Source organism: Carassius gibelio, chromosome A6, assembly GCF_023724105.1.
Source record: "Carassius gibelio isolate Cgi1373 ecotype wild population from Czech Republic chromosome A6, carGib1.2-hapl.c, whole genome shotgun sequence".
Classification (NCBI taxonomy): domain Eukaryota; kingdom Metazoa; phylum Chordata; class Actinopteri; order Cypriniformes; family Cyprinidae; genus Carassius; species Carassius gibelio.
Genome location: NC_068376.1, coordinates 17,818,859 through 17,842,240, shown reverse-complemented (window position 1 = coordinate 17,842,240; position 23,382 = coordinate 17,818,859). Strand labels below are relative to the sequence as shown.

Sequence of the window (23,382 nt, the reverse complement as noted above, 5' to 3'; positions counted from 1 at the left end):
TGAAATCTTTAGGCTGTCATAGCATTTTTTGCTTGTCCACATAGTTTGTGACACATTTAAACACTAGTGTGCAAATAATAGGGATTTTTTTGTGGACACGGTTCTCCTGAGCATGTAGTTTTTAGATAAGAAGGTGTATTCATGTATAAACGGCCCCATTTTTTTCTGTTGTTTTAAATTCATTTTGAATTGTAACCAAATCCTTTATAAATAGTACACAATATATATATATTAGATGCCTTAAAATCACTTAAAAAGCTGTTGCTTACTGTTGATTTAAAAGTAAAAGATAGTAAAAAAAAAAAAAAACTATAGAATCCTGTAGTAAGATGTGTAAACACATGTGTTTCACGTAAATCAGTTGAAACTTACTGTAATTAATGCAATTTTCGTAAATAGAGCTATAAATACATGTTGACCCTGATTGAAACACAGGTGTGTTTTGATTTGAGGGAAAGATTCTATTAGTAAGATTTACTGGATTAAAGTGAGAAGTGAGACACACGTTTGATCTCTTCGGAGAAAACGCTGCTCTCTGAAGAGGTTGCGTTCCCCATGCAGGAAGCCGAATTATTTTAAAGATTAGCACAGTATGTCATCAGTGTGGGGTGTTTTACTTTCCTTCCTGAGACAGATATAAACTGGGCTTTTTTGTGTTCGAAACTAAATCTCACCTTTATGAGAGTGTGTTCATTTCTGTCGCAAGCTTTTCTCTTCAGCACTTTCTGTACTTATCTATGAAGGCTGATGTTGGTCAGTCTGCATCACCTCACTTTGCCGTTTCCTTTCCTAGATCAAACTTGAGAAGTGGTGTATTTTGCTCCGTGTACGGGAGTGATTGTTGTGTGCCGAAATTGCATCAGGTTGCTAGATATCAGATTAGACAAGCATGCTCCTCTCAGGCATGTGCAGCTCTTAGCTGTGGTTCTGTGGTTTTGGCTACCTACATGGTTTTTACCCTGAGGGCTGTGGGCAACAGATCTGGCTCACCATATTTTAATTCGCTTCTAGGCTGTTGGCAAAATCCAGTGAAGATGAGAATGAATTGATGAAAGAAAGAGAAACTGCCCGTGAACACACTTCGTGACTGAAATCTGATTTCATTTAAGTTAATGAATGCTGTTTTATTCTAAGTGCCACATTAGTGCTGTTAATTCATTTATTTGAGATTTATACATTCTGGTCCGTGTTTAAAAAGAAGCTGATTAAGGTGGTTTGTAGCTGATAGAAATCAAACAGATCTGCCGGTTTATCAGTAAATGATGATGGACAACCTCATAATTGTAATGAATAGATCCTAAACAAGCATAGCAGCTCGGCAGCATCTTTACAAATTTAAGATTAAATCCATAAAGCGCTGAGGGAAACTGTATTTTGTATGTTTATCGCAGGGTCAAGAGTTTTGTTTTGTGTTTTAATGCAGTTTGGAAAATGCTTTGAGTCTTTTTCTGTGCAAATTGACACACATATATTTTATCACAAAGAAAAATAATATTAAATCGCTATAAAAAATGTAATCGGTTGAGGCGTCATTTAAATATCTTCTGAAGTGTTTTGAAAGTTGCGTCTCTATTCATCATCGTTACCGATTTAGCATCAACGCGATTATTTATTCGCTCACCTTTCGCCCACTCTTAACTTGACATGTCCCATTGCTGGAAAATTATAACACCATGATGTCACCACAGCCCTTTTTTTTTCTCTGGACTGACTTTCTGAGTCACCTGGTGCGAGTATGGTTTTTATTTTCACTGGAAAGATCCACTTTAAAGTGAACGTACAGGTCTGTCTGACACCAAACACCAACACACTAACCCGACTCCTCAGCATACAGGAGATGTAGACACCTTTCTTAACACCCACACAACGTTTCAGAGCCGAGTCTTTTAATAGTTATTGTGACTGACATGCAAGTAAGACTGAATGAAGCCTTCACAAGAAAAATGCAGAGCATCAGCATTGCTCCTCCTCAGCATTATGATCTATTGTCTAACTTCGAGTGGAGTGAAGTGGGTTTTTTTTTTTTCTTTTTTTTTTTTTTTAACACCTAGCTGAGCTCAGGGTTGAAACGGCTGCTTGCATGGCCCATGGGACCACAGCTTAGCTATCTTCATTACCAGATGAGAAACCACTTCCTATCAGGCAGAGAAACACACTGAGCTATAATCAAAGCTCTCATTTTGCTTTATGCTTTGCTGCACAGCATTCATATGATCTATTGTAACAGAGAGATTTAGCTTGGCAGATGCATGCATGAACGTGAAAAGAAAGAGCAATAGAGAAATCTCAGTAGTACTATACTAATGCGTTGCTGCAGAGGGGAACAATGACACTTCGTAGAAACGTCTCAAATCATAACAATCTGAAACACTGACTGTGTTTGTTGCCATGCCAACCTATTATAGAACAAATATGTATTCATCAGGATATGTGACTTTTGGAGGTGTTGCATTTTGTTTCCACGTTTCAACTAATACGCAGTTTCTAGTCTATATCTGATCGGCTAAGTTCATTGTGAGGTAGAGAGCATTTAAAGAGATTATTTTCAATTTTTACATTTAAGAGTGTCACAACAGAGTTTGTTCCGTCAGATAAGAATTGCTCAATTTAACGAACTTTAATCTTTCGCTGAATCAGGCCAGCAGTTCAACTCTAATACTACAAGTTCATCAGAATCACCATTTGATCGAGTCATTGTGGCTCAGTTCTGTTCTGCTTTTTTGTGTGAAACGGTTATGCTGTTTACCTATTGATTGTGAAAACATTCAAAAAAAAAAAAAAATGTGAGCTCAAATCTTTGAACTGATCAAACAGTGGTTAACTCGGTTTTTGTGAAAATATTTTAACTCGTTCTGAAAGTATTTTAGCTCCTGGAAAGTCGTTTAAATTTTTTGTGTAAATATATTGTAATAGAAGTCTTTGAAGTTTGTTTTGTGTAAATAATTTAATGCAGTTCGGCATTACACTTCAACTGATATTTTATAATTATACTGTACATAGTTTTCCTGCAGCTCAATTGGTAGAGCATTGCGTTGTCAAGCGCAAGGTTGGGGGCTCGATTCCCTGGGAACACATGATATGTTAAAAAAAATTGATAGCCTGAATGCACTGTAAGTCGCTTTGGATAAAAGCGTCTGCTAAATGCATAAATTTAAATTAAATTAAAATTTACTGTACTGTAAATGTACTTGTAGGCCTGGGTATTGAATCAGTTCAGTTTTGATTTTCACAATTTGATGGTTTTGATTTACAAGCTCTTGATTTAATTCCAATTTTGATTCAATATCATGTAGATATAGATGAGGTACAGTACATTACATTAAATTACATTTATTCATTTAGCAGACGCTTTTATCCAAAGCGACTTACAGATGAAGACAGTGGAAGCAATCAAAAACAACAAAAGAGCAATGATATATAAGTGCTATAACAAGTCTCAGTTAGGTTAACACAGTACACGGAGCATGGGATTTTAACTAATATAATAAATAAAAAGAAAACAGATAGAATAAAAAAATAAAAGAATAGAGCCAGCTAGTTAGAGGTCTTTACACATACATATACAATTGCATAATAAATGAAAAGAAAATAGAAAACAAAAAGATTAAAAAGGTAGTTAGATTTTTTAAAGAATAGAATTAGAATAGTGAGTGTTAAAGTTAGAGGATCAAATAAAGATGGAAGAGATGTGTTTTAAGCCGATTCTTGAAGATGGCTAAGGACTCAGCTGCTCGGATTGAGTTGGGGAGTTCATGGTACTGTAAGGAAAAAGTCTCTCTCAAATAATCTGTAAACTATGTAGAGAACCCTGTCAGCTGGTACGATACTGTAAAATTAAAGGTTGAAATTAAGTTCCATGCAAACATTTGAATTGCTGTGTTTAAGTTTTGATTGTTTCTACATTCTACATTTAATGTTTAAGTTTAAACCGATTTAAACTCATAACTTGATTTCATGATATTTATTCAATTATACATTAAATAATGAAGATATCACTGCTTTAATAAGTAATACAGTGCATATATTTATCAAGTGCTTATTTTTTATGGTTGACTTACAACCTATAGAAAATAAATAGCTTTTTTCTGATGTAAATATAATGTTACTGTACGTGACATTGATTGATTGTTTTCTTGACAATCTTTCCATGGTTCCAAAACATTGATTGAGCGATTTACATGAGACATAACACTCAAGTTCTCTTGGTGTTTATTCATATTTATTTTGTGGTATAACTAGTAGTAAACATTTCATGATAAATTATTCAGCATTTAAAAGCTTCCTTTCTTAAGAAAGCACAAAGCTCAATGCAATTGGTGGATGCCAGGCGTGCTGCGAATTATGTTTAGTGAAGTTTTGTACAAGTATCAACAAAAAACAGCATATACTAAATGATCTTCATCGGAATTAAGAATCGATATTGGTTCATCAAACCGAATAACAATTGAAATTAATTGACAGTCAACCCAACCCTAGTTTTTAGTGTTTTATTTGATTAGATTTTATATTTTTTAATAGAAACTATCATGTACTTGATAACCTAGAAGGCGACACTAGACTAAATCGACAAAAACAAAATTTAATCAGGAAGAACATATATTTCAGATTTTCTGGGTTCTCATCGACGAGCCCATTCAGTTGTACTAGGGGGGGTACTGAAGTTCAGACGTTTGATGTCCCTAGCTGCAGCCTGCCACCTGCTGATTTCATGCAGCTGAGTGTTAGGAAGTCAGCTAACTGCCTTTCCCTTATCACAGCACTATGGGGGAAGGGGGAGAAACCTCGAGAAAAACACAAATTCTTGGAAGAACACTTTAAATCCCTCGCCATCCCCATCCTCGGCCTATCAGAGAGCTGCAAGCTCAGCCGAATGCAGACCACAGGAATTGAAAACACCCTTCCCTGCTAGGAGGGTGTTTGTGCATGCATTGCTCTTACCTCAGTACCTCTATAACACACCCCTTTCTGCACCTCTTCTCCTTTTTCACTCACTCTGTCCTGTGTGGCATGCCATAACTACCAATACAGAGGAAAACGGCTCTTTGCAGCATGTTTGTACGGTGTTTTGATTCCCTTTTTAACAGGTGCGAATGTGGAGGGTAAACATGTTATGTAGTGTGTACACGTCTGTTTAATACCGCAGCTCCCCCAAGGCTTTAAGTAGCAGTCAAAAACACAACCGCGTTTATAGCCTCACAATCTGTTCACGTATATGTAAACCAATATGGCCACCACAACACCCCCAACAGATTTTTCACTCCCACATACTTCTTAAAGGAAGGGATAGGTTTGACAAAAACGAAAATTTGGTGTATATTTCTTCACCAAACCACGTATGACATGCTTCTGTGGAATGCAAAATGTGAATGGTAAAAAAAAATATATATCTTGGCATTTTAGTATAATGAAAGGGTCAATATCTCCATAGAGTGGCTTTCAACCCACACAATACTCAAAAGGTGTGGTTTTAATTTCCCATTCGCTTTGTCATGTCATAAATAGTAGACACTCAAGTACTGTAGAAACATTTTGGCTGAGTTCCCACATTTTTTTATTTTTTATTATGGGCCATTATTCGAAGCATGGACATATATGTTTCTGTTAAATACATTTTCATTGCAAAATTAAGATGCAAATTATATTTTCTGAAAGGAATGATGTCCCCTTCCTAAACAGGGTTATTTGTTTACTTTCGAATTGTAAATGCATAAAAGATTTTGTAAACCATGTGTTTTTAAAGAAACTCTCTTTCTTATTTGGAGAAAACTGGGATATTAGGAAGAATTTTGTTATTGCCCCCACACCTAGCTATTGAACACACTGGTTTATATAGATATGATTGAATTACTTAAAATATTATTCTAAAAGTATTAAGATGACAGGGTCAACAAACATCAAGACAAAATATGACAATTAAACATTTATTCAAGTTAAAAAAAAAAATGTTTTCATAATAATAAATATAATTACATCCTCAATCACATAGATATTTTTTTAAAGGGGCAGATATCCAATATACGACAGGGTGGACAACCATTCAAGGGACATGGACAAACTCTTATTTTTTTTATTAAATAAAAATATTGTTTTTATTACCAAATGATAATTACACTCAAATTGAGTTATCTCCTATTTAACTGAATATTAATAGGAGAACACAATAACATTTTATGATTTGACAGTATTTTACTATCATTCAAATTTAATGAGCAGTGCATGAGACATGCATAACATGCATCCTCTTACACACAAAAAAATAATAATAATACATTAAGAAAATGTATCTAAAGAGTCAAGTCATGCTTTTGTTTTGAATATAAAAACTTAGCCTAATATAACACCAATTCATAATAATTTTTATGTAAAGTTATCATGGCAAATTAGTTATTTATTAATTTATCATTTATTGTTTATTAGTTATTAATGTTCCTGTAGCTCAATTGGTAGAGCATTGCTTTATCAAGCGCAAGGTTGTGGGTTCGATTCCCCAGGAACACATGATAGGTACAAATTGATAGCCTGAATGCACTGTAAGTCACTTTGGATAAAAATGTCTGCTAAATGCATACATTTATTTAAATTTAATTAATTTATTTAGGTACAGGACACCAAAAGGCACCCTACAGTGGTATTGACCCGAAAATGAATGGGGTCCGGAGCAGTCAAGTTCCAAAATATTGAAAAAGCGCCATTAAAGTGAAAGTATATGTGTGCTTTATTACACAAATTTTCTGCAACCATATGATAGCTGTGTGCAAGGATCAAAATATACATTTCTGACCATACTGACATCTTCTCCGGCTTTGTGGCATATTGATGAGAAGTGAGGTCCAGTACAAGAAGGAATAATTCTTGTAGGTCAGGTCTATTTAGTGAATCAGCTGATACAGTTCCCAAAACTGGTCTCACTGATTCATTCACAAATTGCACTGATCCGATTCTCGAGTTTAACTCACTCACTCTGTGATCTAGTTGTAGCAGTTACTAAACCACTGTAGATGAAGACTGAAGATTGTAGAACACTATCATATGAGCTACATTAATGGTACTTTTTAATACCTTTATAGTGCATGGGAAAGAGCTACAGATATAAAACTGAAATTGTATTCTCTGATTCAATTAAAATTAAATTCAATTTATACATTTAGCAGACGCTTTTATCCAAAGCAACTTACATTGCAGTCAAGCTAACAATTTTCTCTTAATAATCTCTGTTCCCTGAGATTCGAACCCCCAACCTCGCACTTGTTAACGCAATGCTCTACCACTTGAGCTAAAGGAACTCAATTCAAGTTTATTTGTATAGCAATTTTTACGACACAAATCATTGCAAAGCAACTTTACAGAAAATTACGTCTACAATATTTAGTAGTAGCTTATAAGTGGTGACTGTCAGTTAATGTGCATATGACAGGAATTTTCCGAAAAATTAAGACGTAGTCAACATGACAATGAACATTATTAACAGCAATTATTATATGATTGCATAGTAAGTAGCAATATTTGTTAGTTCTGTATGTTGTTTCAGGGTTCGCATCATCTCTTCTCAGGTGTTCTGGATCCAGACTGGAGCTTGTCAATCCTAGTTGTTAAATCCCGTGGCAAAACAGAGAAACAAATAGAGACATAATTAGCATAGCTGCTGTTCCAACAAAGTAAAATTCATTAGTTTAACCCAAGCTAAAGAATAAGAATGCGCAGTTGATCAGATGCAACTGCAGTCACAATTAATGAGATGCATTATTTGAATGCTTGGTGAAAGAGATGCGTTTTTAATCTAGATTTAAACAGAGAGAGTGTGTCTGAACCCCGAACATTATCAGGAAGGCTATTCCAGAGTTTGGGAGACAAATGCGAAAAATCTCCTTTAGTGGACTTTGCTATCCTAGGAACGACCAAAAGTCCAGCGTTTTGTGACATTGATTGATTGTAATGTGGTAGGAGGCTAGTTAGGTACGCAGGAGCTAAACCATTTAGGGCCTTATAGGTATGTAATGATCATTTGTAACTGATACGAAACTTGAAAGCCAGTGCAGAGACTGTAAAGAAAACATATTTTCTTGACCTGGTAAGGACTCTAGCCACTGCATTTTGGACTACCTGTAGCTTGTTTATTGAAAAAGTAGGACAACCACCTAAAAGTACGTTACAATAGTCGAGTCTAGAGGTCATGAATGCATGAACTAGCTTTTCTGCATCAGAAACAGGCAGCATATTTCGTAGCTTGGCAATGTTTCTAAGATGGAAGAATGCTGTTTTTGGGACATGGGAAATATGGTTTTCAAAAGACAAGTTGCTGTCTAATATATAACCCCCAGATTTTTGACTGTAGAGGAAGTAACAGTACATCTGTCAGTACATCCGTCTAGTTGCAAACTGTAGTCTACTAGATTCTGTGTACTGTAATCCATTGAAAAGAGAAAGTCATAAAGGTTTGGAACAACGTGAAGTAAGTTGAATCGCAGAATTTTTTTTTTGAGTGAATTCTGGCAATTAATTCTATTTGTTCTTAGGTGGGTTGCATATTGTTTGTAAAATATTTCTTCCCCTTTCATGTAGAAAGAAGAAGGAAAGGTCCAAGGTCAGCTCAACAACACAGACTCCAGCCAGTACATCCGAGACCTCAAGGATCAGATAACAGATCTCAAACATGAGGTAATAGTCCACGTGTTTATGAACATTGTTTCAAAACATAATAAGACTATGCACACTTAAGAATAGATAGAATAATAATACAAGCTAGGCAACAGATATCTACATCTGTGAATGCATGAATAAAGTGTAAAAAAACACTTGAAGGAATACATTTTTAAAAAACAAAAAAAAATAACATTCATAATTTTTCCTCTTTTTTTTTTTTATTTTTTATGAAAAATATTGATTTGATGTATATCTTAAGCAGTAGTTACACATGTAGTTTTGCGCACACTCCCTGAAGAATTTGTTAGGAGTCCGTCTTATTCTCAGTCTACTCTGCAGCTGTGATGTTTTATCCACCCATGAAATGCTTCTTTTCCTGCCTGATGTGTCTTTCATCTTTACATTTTTTCACAAGCTTTGAACGTTTTGAACAGATTTGTTAGTTTTTCACAGGGTTTCTGTAAGCGTCAACTACACCCTGTGCGTGGCCTCTTCCTGCACTTCAGTTTGCCGGCACACACCCCATCACACTCTTTAGCGCTACACCTATCCTCTCACAGGTGCTGTTATAGAAGCACTCCGATATCTGTTCTGTCGACCCTGTGTCTGGACCTCTTATATAAGGTTGCACTCATCAAATGTTTGTTTGTCATTGATGTGAAGAAGGAAGTCGCCACACAGAATTTCTCTTCACTAGGTCTCAAGATATGTTTCCTAAGTGTTCATATTGTAGTTATGAATGAGTTGCACACATTTTTGTATGAGTCCCGTTCCGAATAACAGTCATGGATCGGTATTGTTTACAATAGAGGGCTGTGGACTAAGTTCTTCATTGGAATGATGTTCAGATGAACAAATCCAGAGGTTTAAGATGTCATCGGGGCTGACTATTTTACATGAATTCACTTAGTTGCGTTCTTTGCACGAAAACTTTTGATCGTCTGTAGGTGGTGCCGTTCTTGTGGCCAATGTGTTGTTTTGGCTGTTGCCCACTTCTGGTAGTGAGATTTTTGATATTTCTGTGGTAGTGACGCACTTCAAAATATGTCACATGTTAATTGGCTACAGAGGAAGCACTAAACGTAGATGACTTGCAGTATGTAAAATAAATTGATCAACATGAATAATTAGTCTCAAGGCTAACGTCACAAAAGATCCATTAAAAATATTCATCCATCAATTTTACCAAACTGCTTGTTTCATGATTCTCAAAATGGGGGACCGTGAAAGGGGTTGCGAGAAAAAGGCATAGTTAAATTTTCTAATAACAATAAATATTTTTCTTAAAGTGGTGGTTGATTGCGATTTTATACATTCATACGATTTACGTTAGTTAGTTTGTAATATTGCTGTTTGAGCATTACAATATCTGCAAAGTAAACAGTGTTGAAAGTTCTATGCAAACAGAGATGCCGTCTTTTTTAATTCTGGCAGTTTAATGCCTACAAGGACGGCTCTTAGGGACTACAACGAGCTACTTCCCAGGTTTGTTACATCACAAACCCAGATATTTACATAAATCCTGCCCCCGGCAACATGCAACAAAGGGGGCGGGTCCACGTTGTGCGGCTTTAGAGAAGAGGAAAGTTTCCGACGTGAAGTTTTCATACAACATGTAGTACGTGGTTAACGAATCACAACACACTGGGCCAGCTAACCAGTCTGAGCCCATTACGTATTTCTGAGGGAGTGATATCTTAGAAAAAGGAAGTCAAGCGGCCGTTCAAATGACAATGGAAACAGAAGCTCACAACAAAAGTAAAATATATGAACAATAAGGCTTTCTAAAAAAAAAATATTTATGACACATGAAGACATGTTACACTGCACCCCATAAACACAAATCAAGAAAAAAAGCAGTCAACCACCCCTTTAATATAAGTAATGGTTAAAAATAAATATTCATGTGTTTAAAAAAAAAAAAAAGGATATTACAATTTTATCTCACGGTGTCTGACTGTGCTGTGGGATAGTGTGGGTTGCAAGTTCTCGTCAATGTTACTTGAGGTGTCGCTGACTTAAATTTTTGAGAACCACTTCTATACCACTTCTATGCCTTTCTTGTGTCTCGGGCCCATGAAAAATATGCAGAAGGCAAATTTTATAGTAAATTTAATAAGCAGTGTTTTTATTAGGCACTAAAGAATCAGGTTTAATAGCTTCTTTGCAGCCCAATGATGTTTGTTATGTGGGTGGTTCAGGTTGATGTGGATGATGGAAAGTTTATTTAGAATTTGACATCACTAGCAGTTTTTAGTGTTTGGAAATGTTAACACAATATGTGAAGTGGGAACGACGGGTTTCAAAAATCCCCTGTGTGATGTTTAATACAACTTATATAGCCAAATGTCAACACCATTAGTATTTCAGTTAGACATAAGACATTATATAAGCTAAATTGAATGTGGAACAGCAGAACAGAAAACGGAAAGCATTTAATTGATTTATACAGGGTGCAGGATGTAGTCTGATTTTCTCCTCCTCCTTAATACTGACAACAAAAGGCTGGTGGTTTGTGGTCAAACAACTTTCTACTAAATCGTGCTTTCTCGGGCCATCTCAATCCCTATCAACAGAGTGCAGCAAGACAGCTTTACCTCTAAAAAACCTACCGGGTTCCTCTTCGTGCACAATCAAACAGCAGCATGAATCCTGTCTGTAGCCACAAACCCTTACGAACAAGACTGATTTGGATGTTTGTGGGTGTGTAGTGAAGAGAGAAGAGCCATTTAACAATGGTACAACAGTTAAAATGGGTTTTTAGCCATTTTTTGCTTTAGGTAATCATATATTAAAATGATTTCTTTTAAATATCTGATATATAATTTATCTTAATCAACAATTAATTTATAATAATTTAAGTCTAACCATCCGTCCGTCCTGCTTGTCTTATATAGAGGTGGTTCTTAAAATGGGAGTCACAATTATTTCAAGGGGTCATGAGACAATTTCAAATAAAATTAAATGTTCTGATTACGATAAATATTTTTCAGTATTACAAGTAATGATGAATAAGTTAAGTTGGTGTTATTTTTTTCGCTTTGTTTACTTGAATGTTGTAAGGAAAATTGGAGTTAATTCTAACATGTATTAAAATTAGTTGTCGACCGATATGGGATTTTTAATGGCCAATGCCGATATTGAGAAATCAATCTGGCCGATATGAGGCCAATATAATACATGTAATTACACTAAATAAGATACATGCAGAAAATTGGTAAAACTAAATGTACATTTATTATGCATAAATATTTATTAAAACCTAAATTATATATATATATATAAAAATTTAGGTAATAATAAGTGCAGCCTTTCCTTTTCTTTTGCTGATGTTTAAAATGTAAACAAAAGACTCGAACACTTAAATGAACAAGGTTTAGTGCAGCCTTTCTAACATTCATAATTAACAAATTAATATTAATAAATGAATGCGAAATATAGTATGTATTATTCCATGTATTTGATGTATAATACATATAGTTTACTAAGCAGCAGGTTGTTTTAATTATAGTATGGGATAGTTGGTTAATAATAAAGATATATATCTTTGATCTGTTTTGTTTTGCCTGTCCGTTTCATTGTAAAAATACTAGTCTCATGCATCCAGTCCTTCAGACTGACGGCAAAAGGTCTGGGAACCTTGATCGCTTTGAATGGCCAAGGACTGCCCAAGAGTCCATTTGATTGACAGATAAAGCAACCAATCAAGTTTGGTTTTGTGTAGCGTCATGTTTAGGGGCATAGAAATTTCCCAACAATAACAGACCTGTGTGTAAAGCTCTTGAACGAATTTTAAAGATTTGGTGTAGTTTACATATTTCACATACTTTTGAAAATAATGTGTTTAGTTGATCCAGATAAGCACTCGTCGTTACAGTTGTAACCACGACGGCTTTCTTCTAACATGAGTGGTTTGGCGTCATGGCATATTTGTTTCCAGGCGGAACTTTAAAGAACACGACACACACGTCTCCTGGAAATCTGTAGAATTCAACCAATGGGAAGACGACTTTGAATCTCCCGAAGTGTTTGCAAATTTGTGTGTCGTGTGCATCAGACGTTCAGCCAACGAACACTGGCGTAACACCTGAAGCTGAACCTAAAATAATAAAAGCCTGATTATACTAATACTAATCTTAAAAAAAAGGATGGATGTCTTGTATCTGCTAGCTATTTAAATCACGTAGTTGCTAAACAGCGTAGACGTCTCTAATCAGCCCCATTTGCACCACGCAAAACCATATTCAAACTAATCTCTCAACATCAAGCCGTCTTCCGGCTTGACTTTTTTTCTTTCTGTAGCCTCTATGACACATCAGCCCTCTTCTATGTGCACTGCAGTGGAATGCCACATGCGCAGCGTTGTTGTTTTAAAATGAGAGTAATATCAGATGGTATTGTGGAAGGGACATGAAACAATGTTACTGACTGTGGTTAAACTGAAATACCCACGAATGCGTCTCTCCCCACATGTCTTTCTTTCTGTGGCAGAATGTTTCAGGTAAGAATGCATACATCTCCAACTGTGTGTTATACCACAGAGCACATTTCTCATTTCAAAACCACATTTCAAACTAGGATTTTACAGCCTTACAGTTGGCTATTGCATTTGCCCCAAGCCCTTTTTTGAGCATGAACTTCCATTTTAATTTGATGGACTTGGTACGTTGTATTACTATATGGTACATAATTTTATCCCTCAAGTCCTGATGACCTGCTGACTTAATACTTGCTTTTTAAATAGTTCACTCAAAATTAAAACGTTCATAATTTACTCGACCTCATGTTCCAAAATTGTATGCATTTCGTTTCTTCAGTGGAACACAAAAGATATTTTGAAAAAGGTCTGCATTTTGACCCCTTTATCCCACTATATGTGTTTGTTTAAATAGATGGTGCTCTCTATGGTGAGATTGTGCTTTGGTGTTAGCGTTCCTATCATTATCTTTTGTGAAGAAATAGTTTCCTGTTATTTATTTGCATGTTGTCAAATGAAATGGCTGAGGTGTTAAAGTTTCAGTTGTGCTGATGCTCTCTTTCTCTGCTCATAGATCCGGTGTTTAAGAGGGCAGCAGGGCTTACACGAGCAACCCAGTTTTGATGGGATTCATATAGTCAATCACTATGGAGGGGACAATGAATCCTACCAGTCCTCTGATGAAGACGGAGTGAAGCTGTCACCCCAGCTGAGCAGACATCAGGTTAGAGGCCGGAACACACTACATCCAAACCTGGAGGACTCAGAAAGTGAGGGTGATGAGGAAGGAGATGCCCTACGACTTAGTGTGCCTTCAAATGTCAGCCATAAGACGACAACAGTGTGATCATCAGGATTGGTCAGACAAACTGCCTTCAAAGTTCTGAGAAGGAGAGCATTTTTGTAAGCTCGTCCTTTAAATCTGCCTGCGGCGTTGAGCATGGGACTCAAACCGGAGAACTTGACAAGCCTTATGGAGTCATATCTTTCTTAAGGTCATGGTTTACATCTGAATTTGTTTTGTTTTTGCCAAAATGCATCAGATGTATGTCCTGGCACTAGGTTTTAATTTTAGCTTCAATAAGGACGACTAATGGGCCACTTTAGGCTCTTTGAGACCCTTGTAATAAAAATCTACATTTTGTGGCATGAGATTCCCAAACCTTAAAAGGGGGTGTTTCTAATACCCCATGTTTTTTTTTTGTTTTTTCACATTACGAGAAACTTTTTTTGTATAGTGTAGTGTTTTAAGCATTAAGAATTTGCATCCTCATAGCTTTTATTTTATTTTTTTAACCTTTTATTTTTTTATTTTTTTTTTTACGATAAGACCATGTGAAGCCAGTGAACACATCTCTTTTGAGGGAAATGTATTACGGAACACTATCATCTTTAAATGCACATTAAACTGTTCCATATTAATACAGTGGTGTCATATCTACAGTAAAGTTAGCAAGCCTTGTTTTCCTGGCATGAATTACATGATTGGGTCTTGAACTCATGAAGTGTGGGTCAACGAACCAGCATTTTTGTAAATATGTACATGTTTCGATTTTTTTTTATCTCCATTATTACTTGAAAATATGTATTCAATGGAAGTAGTGTCTATATTGTAATGTATTGTACAGTTAAGTTGAAAGGGATCTATTACTGAATTTGGGAGGTCTTTTGGAGGCAACACCTTTTCCTGGCACACTGCTATGCAGTAACATTTTATGTACTGTAGCTTTGACCTAGTCAGTTCTCCATTTCACAGGATGGAATCTTTTTGTGCCTGGGAAGATACAATGAAATACTTGCTGATTTATAATATTTTCAACAACAGTATGTGGTATGCGGAGTATGTTATGAATCATGATTTCCGGCTAACTGATGGAATTGAAGGCAGGGAGAGTTGGCTCTGGAACAATGTTCTCACTTTTCTGGCCTTACTTAAGACAAGCACTCACAGCCATTCAGAGCCAATGAGAATATATCTACACACACACTGTCCCTCCTTTTATTTCATATCCGTATTCATAACACCTAGCTTCTGAATCAGTTTGCATTTTTGCACAGATGATATGCATATCACTTAATGGCAATGAAAAATACTACTATTCCCTGTTTATGGCCATATATTTAATCGAGCTTCACTCTACATTGTTGTTCTCTCCTCCATGAGCTTGTATGTCCCAGAGATTTATTTGAAGACTTTAGAAGTCATCTTCAAGCAAAGGAATGAAATTATTTCTTATCAGTCGGCTATTTATAATGTTTTGCTTGGCTGGAGATGAATAGCACATGAGAAAACGCCTTAAAACCCATCCTGATGGATGTAAAGTTGGTAAACTATTTGCCCAGCTTTTAAAATTTCACCTACAGAATAAAGACTTTGCAAAACGACCTTGCCAAGCACACAACACTAAAGTAAAAACATTATTGAATATAAACTAAAACCTTCCAGTGAATCCCTGTGGAATGCTCATGTGGGCATTGGAGGCTTTACCGTTGACAATGCAAGATAGGCCTATGTGTTGAAGCTGGACATGTTGGACACACAATAAAAATATAAATCAATAGTTTTTTAACTAATGTCATGCTGTGTTTGCTATTTCCCATGCAGGAGCAGAATAAAAAATTTAAGTCTTTAAAAATGAAAAACTTTTTTTCTCCATTATTTATATATATATATATATATATATATATATAAATAATATATATATATATATATATATATATATATATATATATATATATATTGTTTTTTATACACATACATGCATACACAATAGACAAGTTTGGAAATTCGTTTAGAACTTTAGAAATCAAGAAAGAATGAAAAATGTCACCAATGTTTGGACGTGTATTTTAGTCCTGTTTTGTGCTAGATTTATTTATTTAATTACATTTTATGTAACTCATGTCTTACAGGACAAATAAAAAGCATTCACGCTTCAAACATTAGCGTTCAATAAACAGCTGCTACAGCCTTCCTTACACCGGAGGATTACTATTGAGACGTGTTGAAAATAACGGTCAGGAAGTTTTTTTTTTTTTCGTCTGCTCTTACGTCTAAAACTCATGAGATGAGATGGGCTGTGCACTCTTTGCCTTAAACCAACACACCACGACTGTGCTGAATTCATCTTGCAACGAATTGCGTGATCAGGTAAGCACTGCAAATTCCTGTTGGCAAATGAGCCCTTGTCAAATTTAAAGTGATTGATCGATTATTAAACAATTCTTAAATCAGGGTTTCGCTAAGAGCAAAATCACAGTTCGCGCGTTTCCATCTTTGCATGAAGTTTCGAACCGTATTCACGAATTTAACATTAATAGAACTGATTGACTCATCTCAGCATTGTTTTATCAGTGCAAATGTGAACGATTTCATTTGCATCGCTTGGTATTTAGTTGATAACATTTAGTTTGTCAATTAAGACGTACATGAAGGAACAGAAAGAAAAAAAACTTTGCGTTACGCGTTTTGATATAACCATGGTTGTACGTTGTTCTGAGAAATAGCCTAATATTTTCTCTCGTAGTCTCTTTATAAATAACCAGCATGCTGTAGGCTATATTTAGGATTACATTAAAAATTAACAAGAAAAGCAACAAGATTACGGTCAGGATTTTTGTTGTCACTCCATTTTATTCAGAGAGTTAGGCTACTTAATGTGTCCTGACAGATTTCATTGGGAACAGCATAAAATAATTTATTTATTTTTTTCCCTTTAGCCTTCCGTATTAGCCTAAAGTCCGTTTTCTGTCACTTATACGGGTAAATAACTATAATTGTATGATTCTCAAGTAAAAGTGAGATCATGTTTGAACATCAGTCAAGATATTGCATGCATTATCATATCTACCGGATGCCCCGAGATGGCAGGTCTAATCGACGGAGGGCACATTGCGCTTTGATTTCCTGCGCTTTGCTGTTGGCAAGAACTGACAATCTCCACTTAAGATCCTGCACTGAGCGATTGTAGGTAGCCTATCAGTGTTCTGATGGGCGAGACAGACTTCAGATATCCATACAGATTGGTTAAAAAGTGACCGAACATGTAACAAATTAGTTGAAGCAGTAAGTAACTTTCAATTACACGATTCGCTCACATCAATTTACAGCGTTCTCCCTGTTTACTACACACTCCAATACTGCGCAAGTGAAGCGATTCATTTTAAGGAGACGTCTGCGAGTCAAAGGCAGGTGAGACCGACTGATGCACTGACTGTCTGCCGCACGTTGTGTCCACGACAGATCACCAGCGTCCACTCCGAACAAGGCAGCTCTGTTCACTGAGAAGCCACGAAACTCGAGAACACCGTGACCCCGCTCGCGTGTGGACAGCTTTATTTCAAGGCTACAAAAACACGTTTTCCTTTATCATTTCGATTAATAAACCCATAATCAAATTCTAGAGCAGCATTTTAAGGTATTTAACTTTAAACAGCATTATAATCTCGGCTGTGAACTAGACTTCATTTTGTTGATTTCTATTTTAAAATAAATAGGCCTACGCTAATTCTTAAAAAAAAAAAAAAAGGTTATTAGTCGATAGGCTATTCAGAATGTAACTTCAGAAAAGGATTCAGTTGAGCCATCTCAAATGTTTAACATGCTATAGCCTATTAGTAGCCTACGCGTTCAAAACTTTATAGTTTATGTTGTTCATTTGTTCTGTAGTTTGGGCATTGCGCTGAATGTGTTTATTAGAAAGATCATTTAATGCTGATATTTCTACAAATGTCCATTTTAAAAGATTTTTGTTTTCTTTACAAAATCATAACAGGGTTCACTGGGTTTGACAGACGTGACAAAACAAGATAAAGTCATTAAGAGAGGAGACCTGAAGGTGTGATTGTGATGACGTTTAGTCTGTCATGAGCTCTAAAGCAGTTGTACATGAGGGGGCGGGGTGGCGATAACAAAGATGACACGTCTGAAACTATATGAAACAAAATCCAGAATTATAGAATAAATACAAAACGCTTTTCTAATTAAATGTTTTTTTTATTTTTTTTTATTTTGCTAATACAGAAAACGAACAAAGGATATATTTTAAAATAAAATAGCCTACATTTTATACTCCATTTTTGATGCTTAAAGAAAAATGCCTATAAGCATTAATATTTACACAATAAGGACACAAAATGCACCCTTGTGGATTATCCATCGATTATATCCATATTGTTAACTAAACATACAAAAAATATGTTAACAGCTAATCATTAATGCACGAGCCTGCACAAATCTATCGAGAAGGCGCAGGCTGGGTAGCCGTCTCCGCGTTTCCTCTCCCCCTGCAGCTAGGGATTGAGTAACACGTTGATAAAACAGTGTATCACTTATCCTGATCTAGCCACGGTTCCCCCCGGACCTGTCTGTCCTCTCGTGGAGGGGCGGACCAATCACAGGCCTCAGGCTTGGTAGTTGTTCCTTTAAAGCACCTGTCTTCATAACACCTGGCAGACGAGAGAAGTGCTTCACGCATGTCCTCTCCACAAACGCGCTGCTCAACCAATGGTCTTCAAATCTTTTCAGAGATAAAAAAGCCGCCGCATCCGTGGAGCTGACAGATTGCCGGATCTTCACTAATGACTGAGGACATAGGAGCAAGGAACCACAGGAGACACAATGCCTAGGTCTTTCTTGGTGAAGAGCAAAAAAGCTCACAGCTACCACGAGCCGCGATCTTTGGAAGATGACCACAACAGACTTGATACTATTTTAGCTCATATATGTGCAGGTATGTCAAAATTATATAAATCTGCTGATAATGCGAAATGCATCGCAATTATCAAACATGTCGTCAAACAAAAAGTGTGTGTGTGTGTATATAGCCTATTAATTTAACCATACCCTATAACCCTTTTATTATATCTATTTTTATAGCATATATATATATACTTTATCTATGAGAATGTTGTGAGATAAATGTTTTATATAGGCCTAGCTGTGGTTTTTGTGGTTTTACGGGAAAAAAATAATCTCCTAACAGAAAGCAAAACTTCAGATGAGTGCTGTCCGGATGTCCTGACCGGTGACACGACTGGCGCTTGTTCCCCGGACTCTCACCTGGTGGATCACGCGGATCTTTCCTCGAAGTCTCCTCTCAGCAGTGACGGAAGCGTGTGCGACCGCTCCTCAGATTACGAAGACTTCTGGCGACCTCCATCACCATCAGCATCACCGGGTACGTTACATCTCTGAACGTGTAGATATAGGCTATAGCTGAAGCTCATCAACTTGGTCTACAGTGTGAATGCATGATTGTGTGTGTGTGCGTGTCCGTTATATGGCTAGGCCACATCATTCTTTTGTTTATGAATATACTTGTCAATCTGTTCTTTTTTACCAAAACATTTTACCTGGTGTAAATTATTTGCACGAGGTAGTAACGTTATTGGGCAGCTTGGGCACGTTTCATTTGTTTCGGGTCATACCGGACGGAATTAACACAACAAAAACAATATGAGCGTGATTTTACCAATACAACATGTTCCTGGATCCACATCCTTGTTGATCCTGGAACAACATTCCAATAAACTAATCAGAATCGAGGGATAACTTTTCAGGAAATATCTGTTTTAGGCTTATGATCGGATTTAAGTGCTTCTACACCCTTGTTTATCAGCTATCATTTCACACTGATTTTAGGAATAAATTATGGGTAGGGTTAGGTCTATATTTTTTGGACAATAATGTTGATCCAAGAACATGTCTTACCTGCAAAAATCACGGCGACCGCAAAAAAAATATGATTAAAAAACGTTTGTGTTTCATTTTAAAAGTATTTAAGATATTTTCGAATTGAACATTAACAGAATTAGGCATAAATCGCACGTAACATTAATTATAAATTACTTAAAACAATTAAACCCTGTGCTACACTGCTACTGTAATTCTCAACAGTTTTATTTAAAACTTAGAATTTATTTATTTTTATTATTTATTTATTTTACAGAGTCAGAAAAGTCCTTTTCACCCTCTGGTGAAGAAACGCATCCCTTCACCGTCCCCTTCAGGCCTTACGCGTGGAGCAGGTACTCGGGATGTGAAATCCGACAGCTGGTCCAGCATACTCTCAACCATCACCGCTCTCCTCCAGCCTATTACAGCGATCGCGTGGTCGAGCCCTCTCTCTTCAACGAAAGAGGATCTGGTGCTACCATTTACAACAGTTATGGTTCCACTGCCACCCTGTTCGAGCGCGCCACTGCCTCTGGACTTTATGATGACAGCAGCATACTGGGAAAAGGAACTGAGATGAAATCCAGCGCTGATGTGATGTGTAATCGACTCCTGCTAAATGGCGCATTCAAATGTATAAAATGCAGCAAGGTAATGTAGCCGATCTAGCGCAAACAGCTCGCTCGGATTTTTATAAAATCACGATTAGACATTGTTCAAGGTAGTCCTCTCTGTTCCACAGGTGTTCTCCACACCGCATGGCTTGGAAGTTCACGTTCGGAGGTCGCATAGTGGAACAAGACCTTATGCTTGCGACATCTGCGGGAAAACGTTCGGACACGCGGTCAGTCTGGAGCAACACAGAGCTGTTCACTCACAGGTAAAGCGCTCGGATTGTGTTCTTATTTTGGGCAATAATGAAAACCGTTTCTAAAAGAAACCGATTGCATGCGAAAATGAGGTTCTAAAAACAAGCATTTCATCCCACAGGAGAGAAGCTTTGATTGTAAAATCTGTGGGAAAACTTTTAAAAGATCATCTACTTTGTCCACGCATCTCCTCATCCACTCCGACACACGGCCCTACCCGTGCCAGTACTGCGGAAAGAGATTCCACCAGAAATCAGATATGAAGAAACACACATTCATCCACACAGGTGAGCCACATGTAAAGAGCTTGATCTATATAGGCTACATAGACCTTTGACGGAAAACGCTGACGTGTGGATTTTCTCTCCCAGGGGAGAAGCCACACAAATGTCAGGTGTGTGGGAAAGCTTTCAGTCAGAGCTCCAATCTGATAACACACAGTCGAAAGCACACCGGATTCAAACCGTTCGGATGTGACCTCTGCAGCAAAGGATTCCAGCGCAAGGTCGATCTAAGAAGACACAAGGAAACACAACACGGACTGAAGTGAGGAAACGAGTCCAGGACTTTACCAAACACTACTGGACAACCTTTAAAAGTCTTTTCCATTTAAAAAGCTACAAATGCTTCTTCAGAAAACATTAAATCAGTGTTCAGAGAAGGCGATTTTAAAGCGTTTACATTGGTTTGTAGAGCTGTTTATGCTTTGTGAGATTTGCCTACGAGTCAGCAGCAGGCCAGCAGGTCTGGCAGCTTTCACGGTGATGTTAGACAGGGGTATCTTGATCCAAATCAATAGCCCGCTGCAGAGACATGCCAGGCATCGTGTCTGAACCCAAAATATTATCACCAAAATAATCAGGGACGAAATATAACCGCCGCGAGAAAGGACACTGTAGGCTATCACCCAAAATATCAGCTGAAGGAGAGAAAAATCAGCGCATCTCATAAGAATGTCACTTTGTTTTCAAGGCTGCGAAGGGAATGCTGGCAAAACAAGCACTACAATAAGACTGCGAGATTTCATCAATAAAAGGACTGTTTGTGTACTATAGCCCAATTAAATGATTTGGCAACATGTCGAAGCCTTTTCCATTCATCATTTTTTATTTCTATTTAGATTTCGTTTTCTTTAACGTAGTAGGCTAAATATATTCGATTACATTAAATTAAATTGTCATTTACACTATTTATTGGAATAAAGAATAAACAGAGATTTATTTCTAGTGTGTATTTTATCTTTTTTGTGTGTGTGTAATCAAAGTTTGTGTTTCATGCAGATTTATAGAATCTCTGTAGCTAGTGCGCGCAACGAATAACTTCTCGAGCTCAGCAGAGGCTTTTTCATTTCATGTCTGTTTCTTTATTTTAAATATAGACAGTATTTCATTACTTGTTTAAAATAAAAATGATTTTTTCGAAACAACTTGTTGGAAATTCAAAATGTGTTTCGCAATCAGTGTATATTTTCAAGATAAGAAATATTGGAAAGACCAATAATTAGGTTAACGGGAAATCAATCGTCATTTAATATTAGAGAAACATACTACGGAAAAATAAAAATGATTGATCAATTACGTTTTATGTCTTCAAATACAATTCACTGTAAACTGAGAGGAGACCACGAAATAGAATAATTAAAAACCAAGAGTAAATCATGTTCGTTATATTATTCATAATAAAAAAAAGAATAAATATATATATATTTATCTGACGCTCGAAGTCATATTTTGAATATTTGTATTTGTCCATTTAGTTACTGACAACAGATGGTCAACTTTTCCAACGATTTATTGCACAGCCCGAGAAATTGTCACATTTACATTTATTCAGCACTCTTCGATTTACACGATTTGTTTTATATTTAAAATAATTTATAATTAACTACAGCAATTCTGAATTACTAGCACAGATAAATTAAGTCATCAAAAACAGGATAAATCTGAACAAAAACACGTTTTTTTAATCGAAATTTAATTTGACCGTTTTAAGATATATCACGGATCCAAATGTCGTAAAATCAAACGTCTATTTGTTTTTCTAGCTACCTTATCTGACCGTGAAAATAATTATCCGCTTTTATTTACACTCTAAACACTCTTGGATCTCTACTGTTAACCAAACTGAGTGTAAATAAAGAGCGTTGATTCAGCAGAAACACTTCACCCGCCGAAGGGCGTGTCGCGCATTCTGCTCCTGCTCCTGCAGTCTACGTGGCCCTGGGATATAACGAAAACCTTCCAGGGCTCTGGCACAGTCAAAGGAAATAGTGCAAGGGTTAATATCTGTTTCCAACAAAGCAACCGTCCATATATGCCAGATAAGAAAAAAAAAAAAAAAAAAAAAAGTAAATTCCCATTTTCCAAAAAAAGGCTATACCCTCAACAGTCTAGATCAAATATATTATATTATATATTATATTATATATTATATATATATATATATTATACATATAAGTTTTTGTACAGTAGGGAAGACACAATCAAAGAACACCATGCACCATTTAAAAATCACTGATTTTTTATGGCTCAAATCTTACTGCATTTATGCCTTGAAAATGCTGAATATTTTAAAACCCTGAAGATTTGACTGCGGTGAACATGAAAATCCATATTTATTCCAGAGAAAATAGAGGTTAGCACACAGCTGTGGGGTTTACATGTCCTACTGCCATTGGGGAAATCGAACACGCCTGAGGAATTAGGACAATATTTAGTAAG

General features: G+C 36.4%; 2 protein-coding genes across 8 annotated transcripts in view; both read left to right on the top strand.

Annotated features, from left to right (window-relative positions):
* Nucleotides 1-15,687, top strand: part of LOC128015579 (ecotropic viral integration site 5 protein homolog) — a 56,150-nt gene extending 40,463 nt beyond the window's left edge. For all 7 annotated transcript variants that reach the window (XM_052599513.1, XM_052599518.1, XM_052599517.1 and 4 more), the window contains 2 exons: nucleotides 8,560-8,655; nucleotides 13,692-15,687. In XM_052599513.1, coding sequence (XP_052455473.1) covers nucleotides 8,560-8,655; nucleotides 13,692-13,964 — 369 coding nt within the window. In that variant the 3' untranslated portion in view covers nucleotides 13,965-15,687. The remainder of the gene's footprint in view (nucleotides 1-8,559; nucleotides 8,656-13,691) is intronic.
* A 452-nt stretch (nucleotides 15,688-16,139) lies between these two features.
* LOC128015581 (zinc finger protein Gfi-1-like) lies at nucleotides 16,140-21,878 on the top strand. The gene is made up of 7 exons (XM_052599521.1): nucleotides 16,140-16,268; nucleotides 18,645-18,849; nucleotides 19,102-19,296; nucleotides 20,068-20,444; nucleotides 20,536-20,673; nucleotides 20,784-20,949; nucleotides 21,034-21,878. The coding sequence occupies exons 2-7, from the start codon at nucleotides 18,738-18,740 to the stop codon at nucleotides 21,210-21,212; spliced, it is 1,167 nt and encodes a 388-aa protein (XP_052455481.1). The 5' UTR covers nucleotides 16,140-16,268; nucleotides 18,645-18,737; the 3' UTR covers nucleotides 21,213-21,878.
* Nucleotides 21,879-23,382: the final 1,504 nt, after the last annotated feature.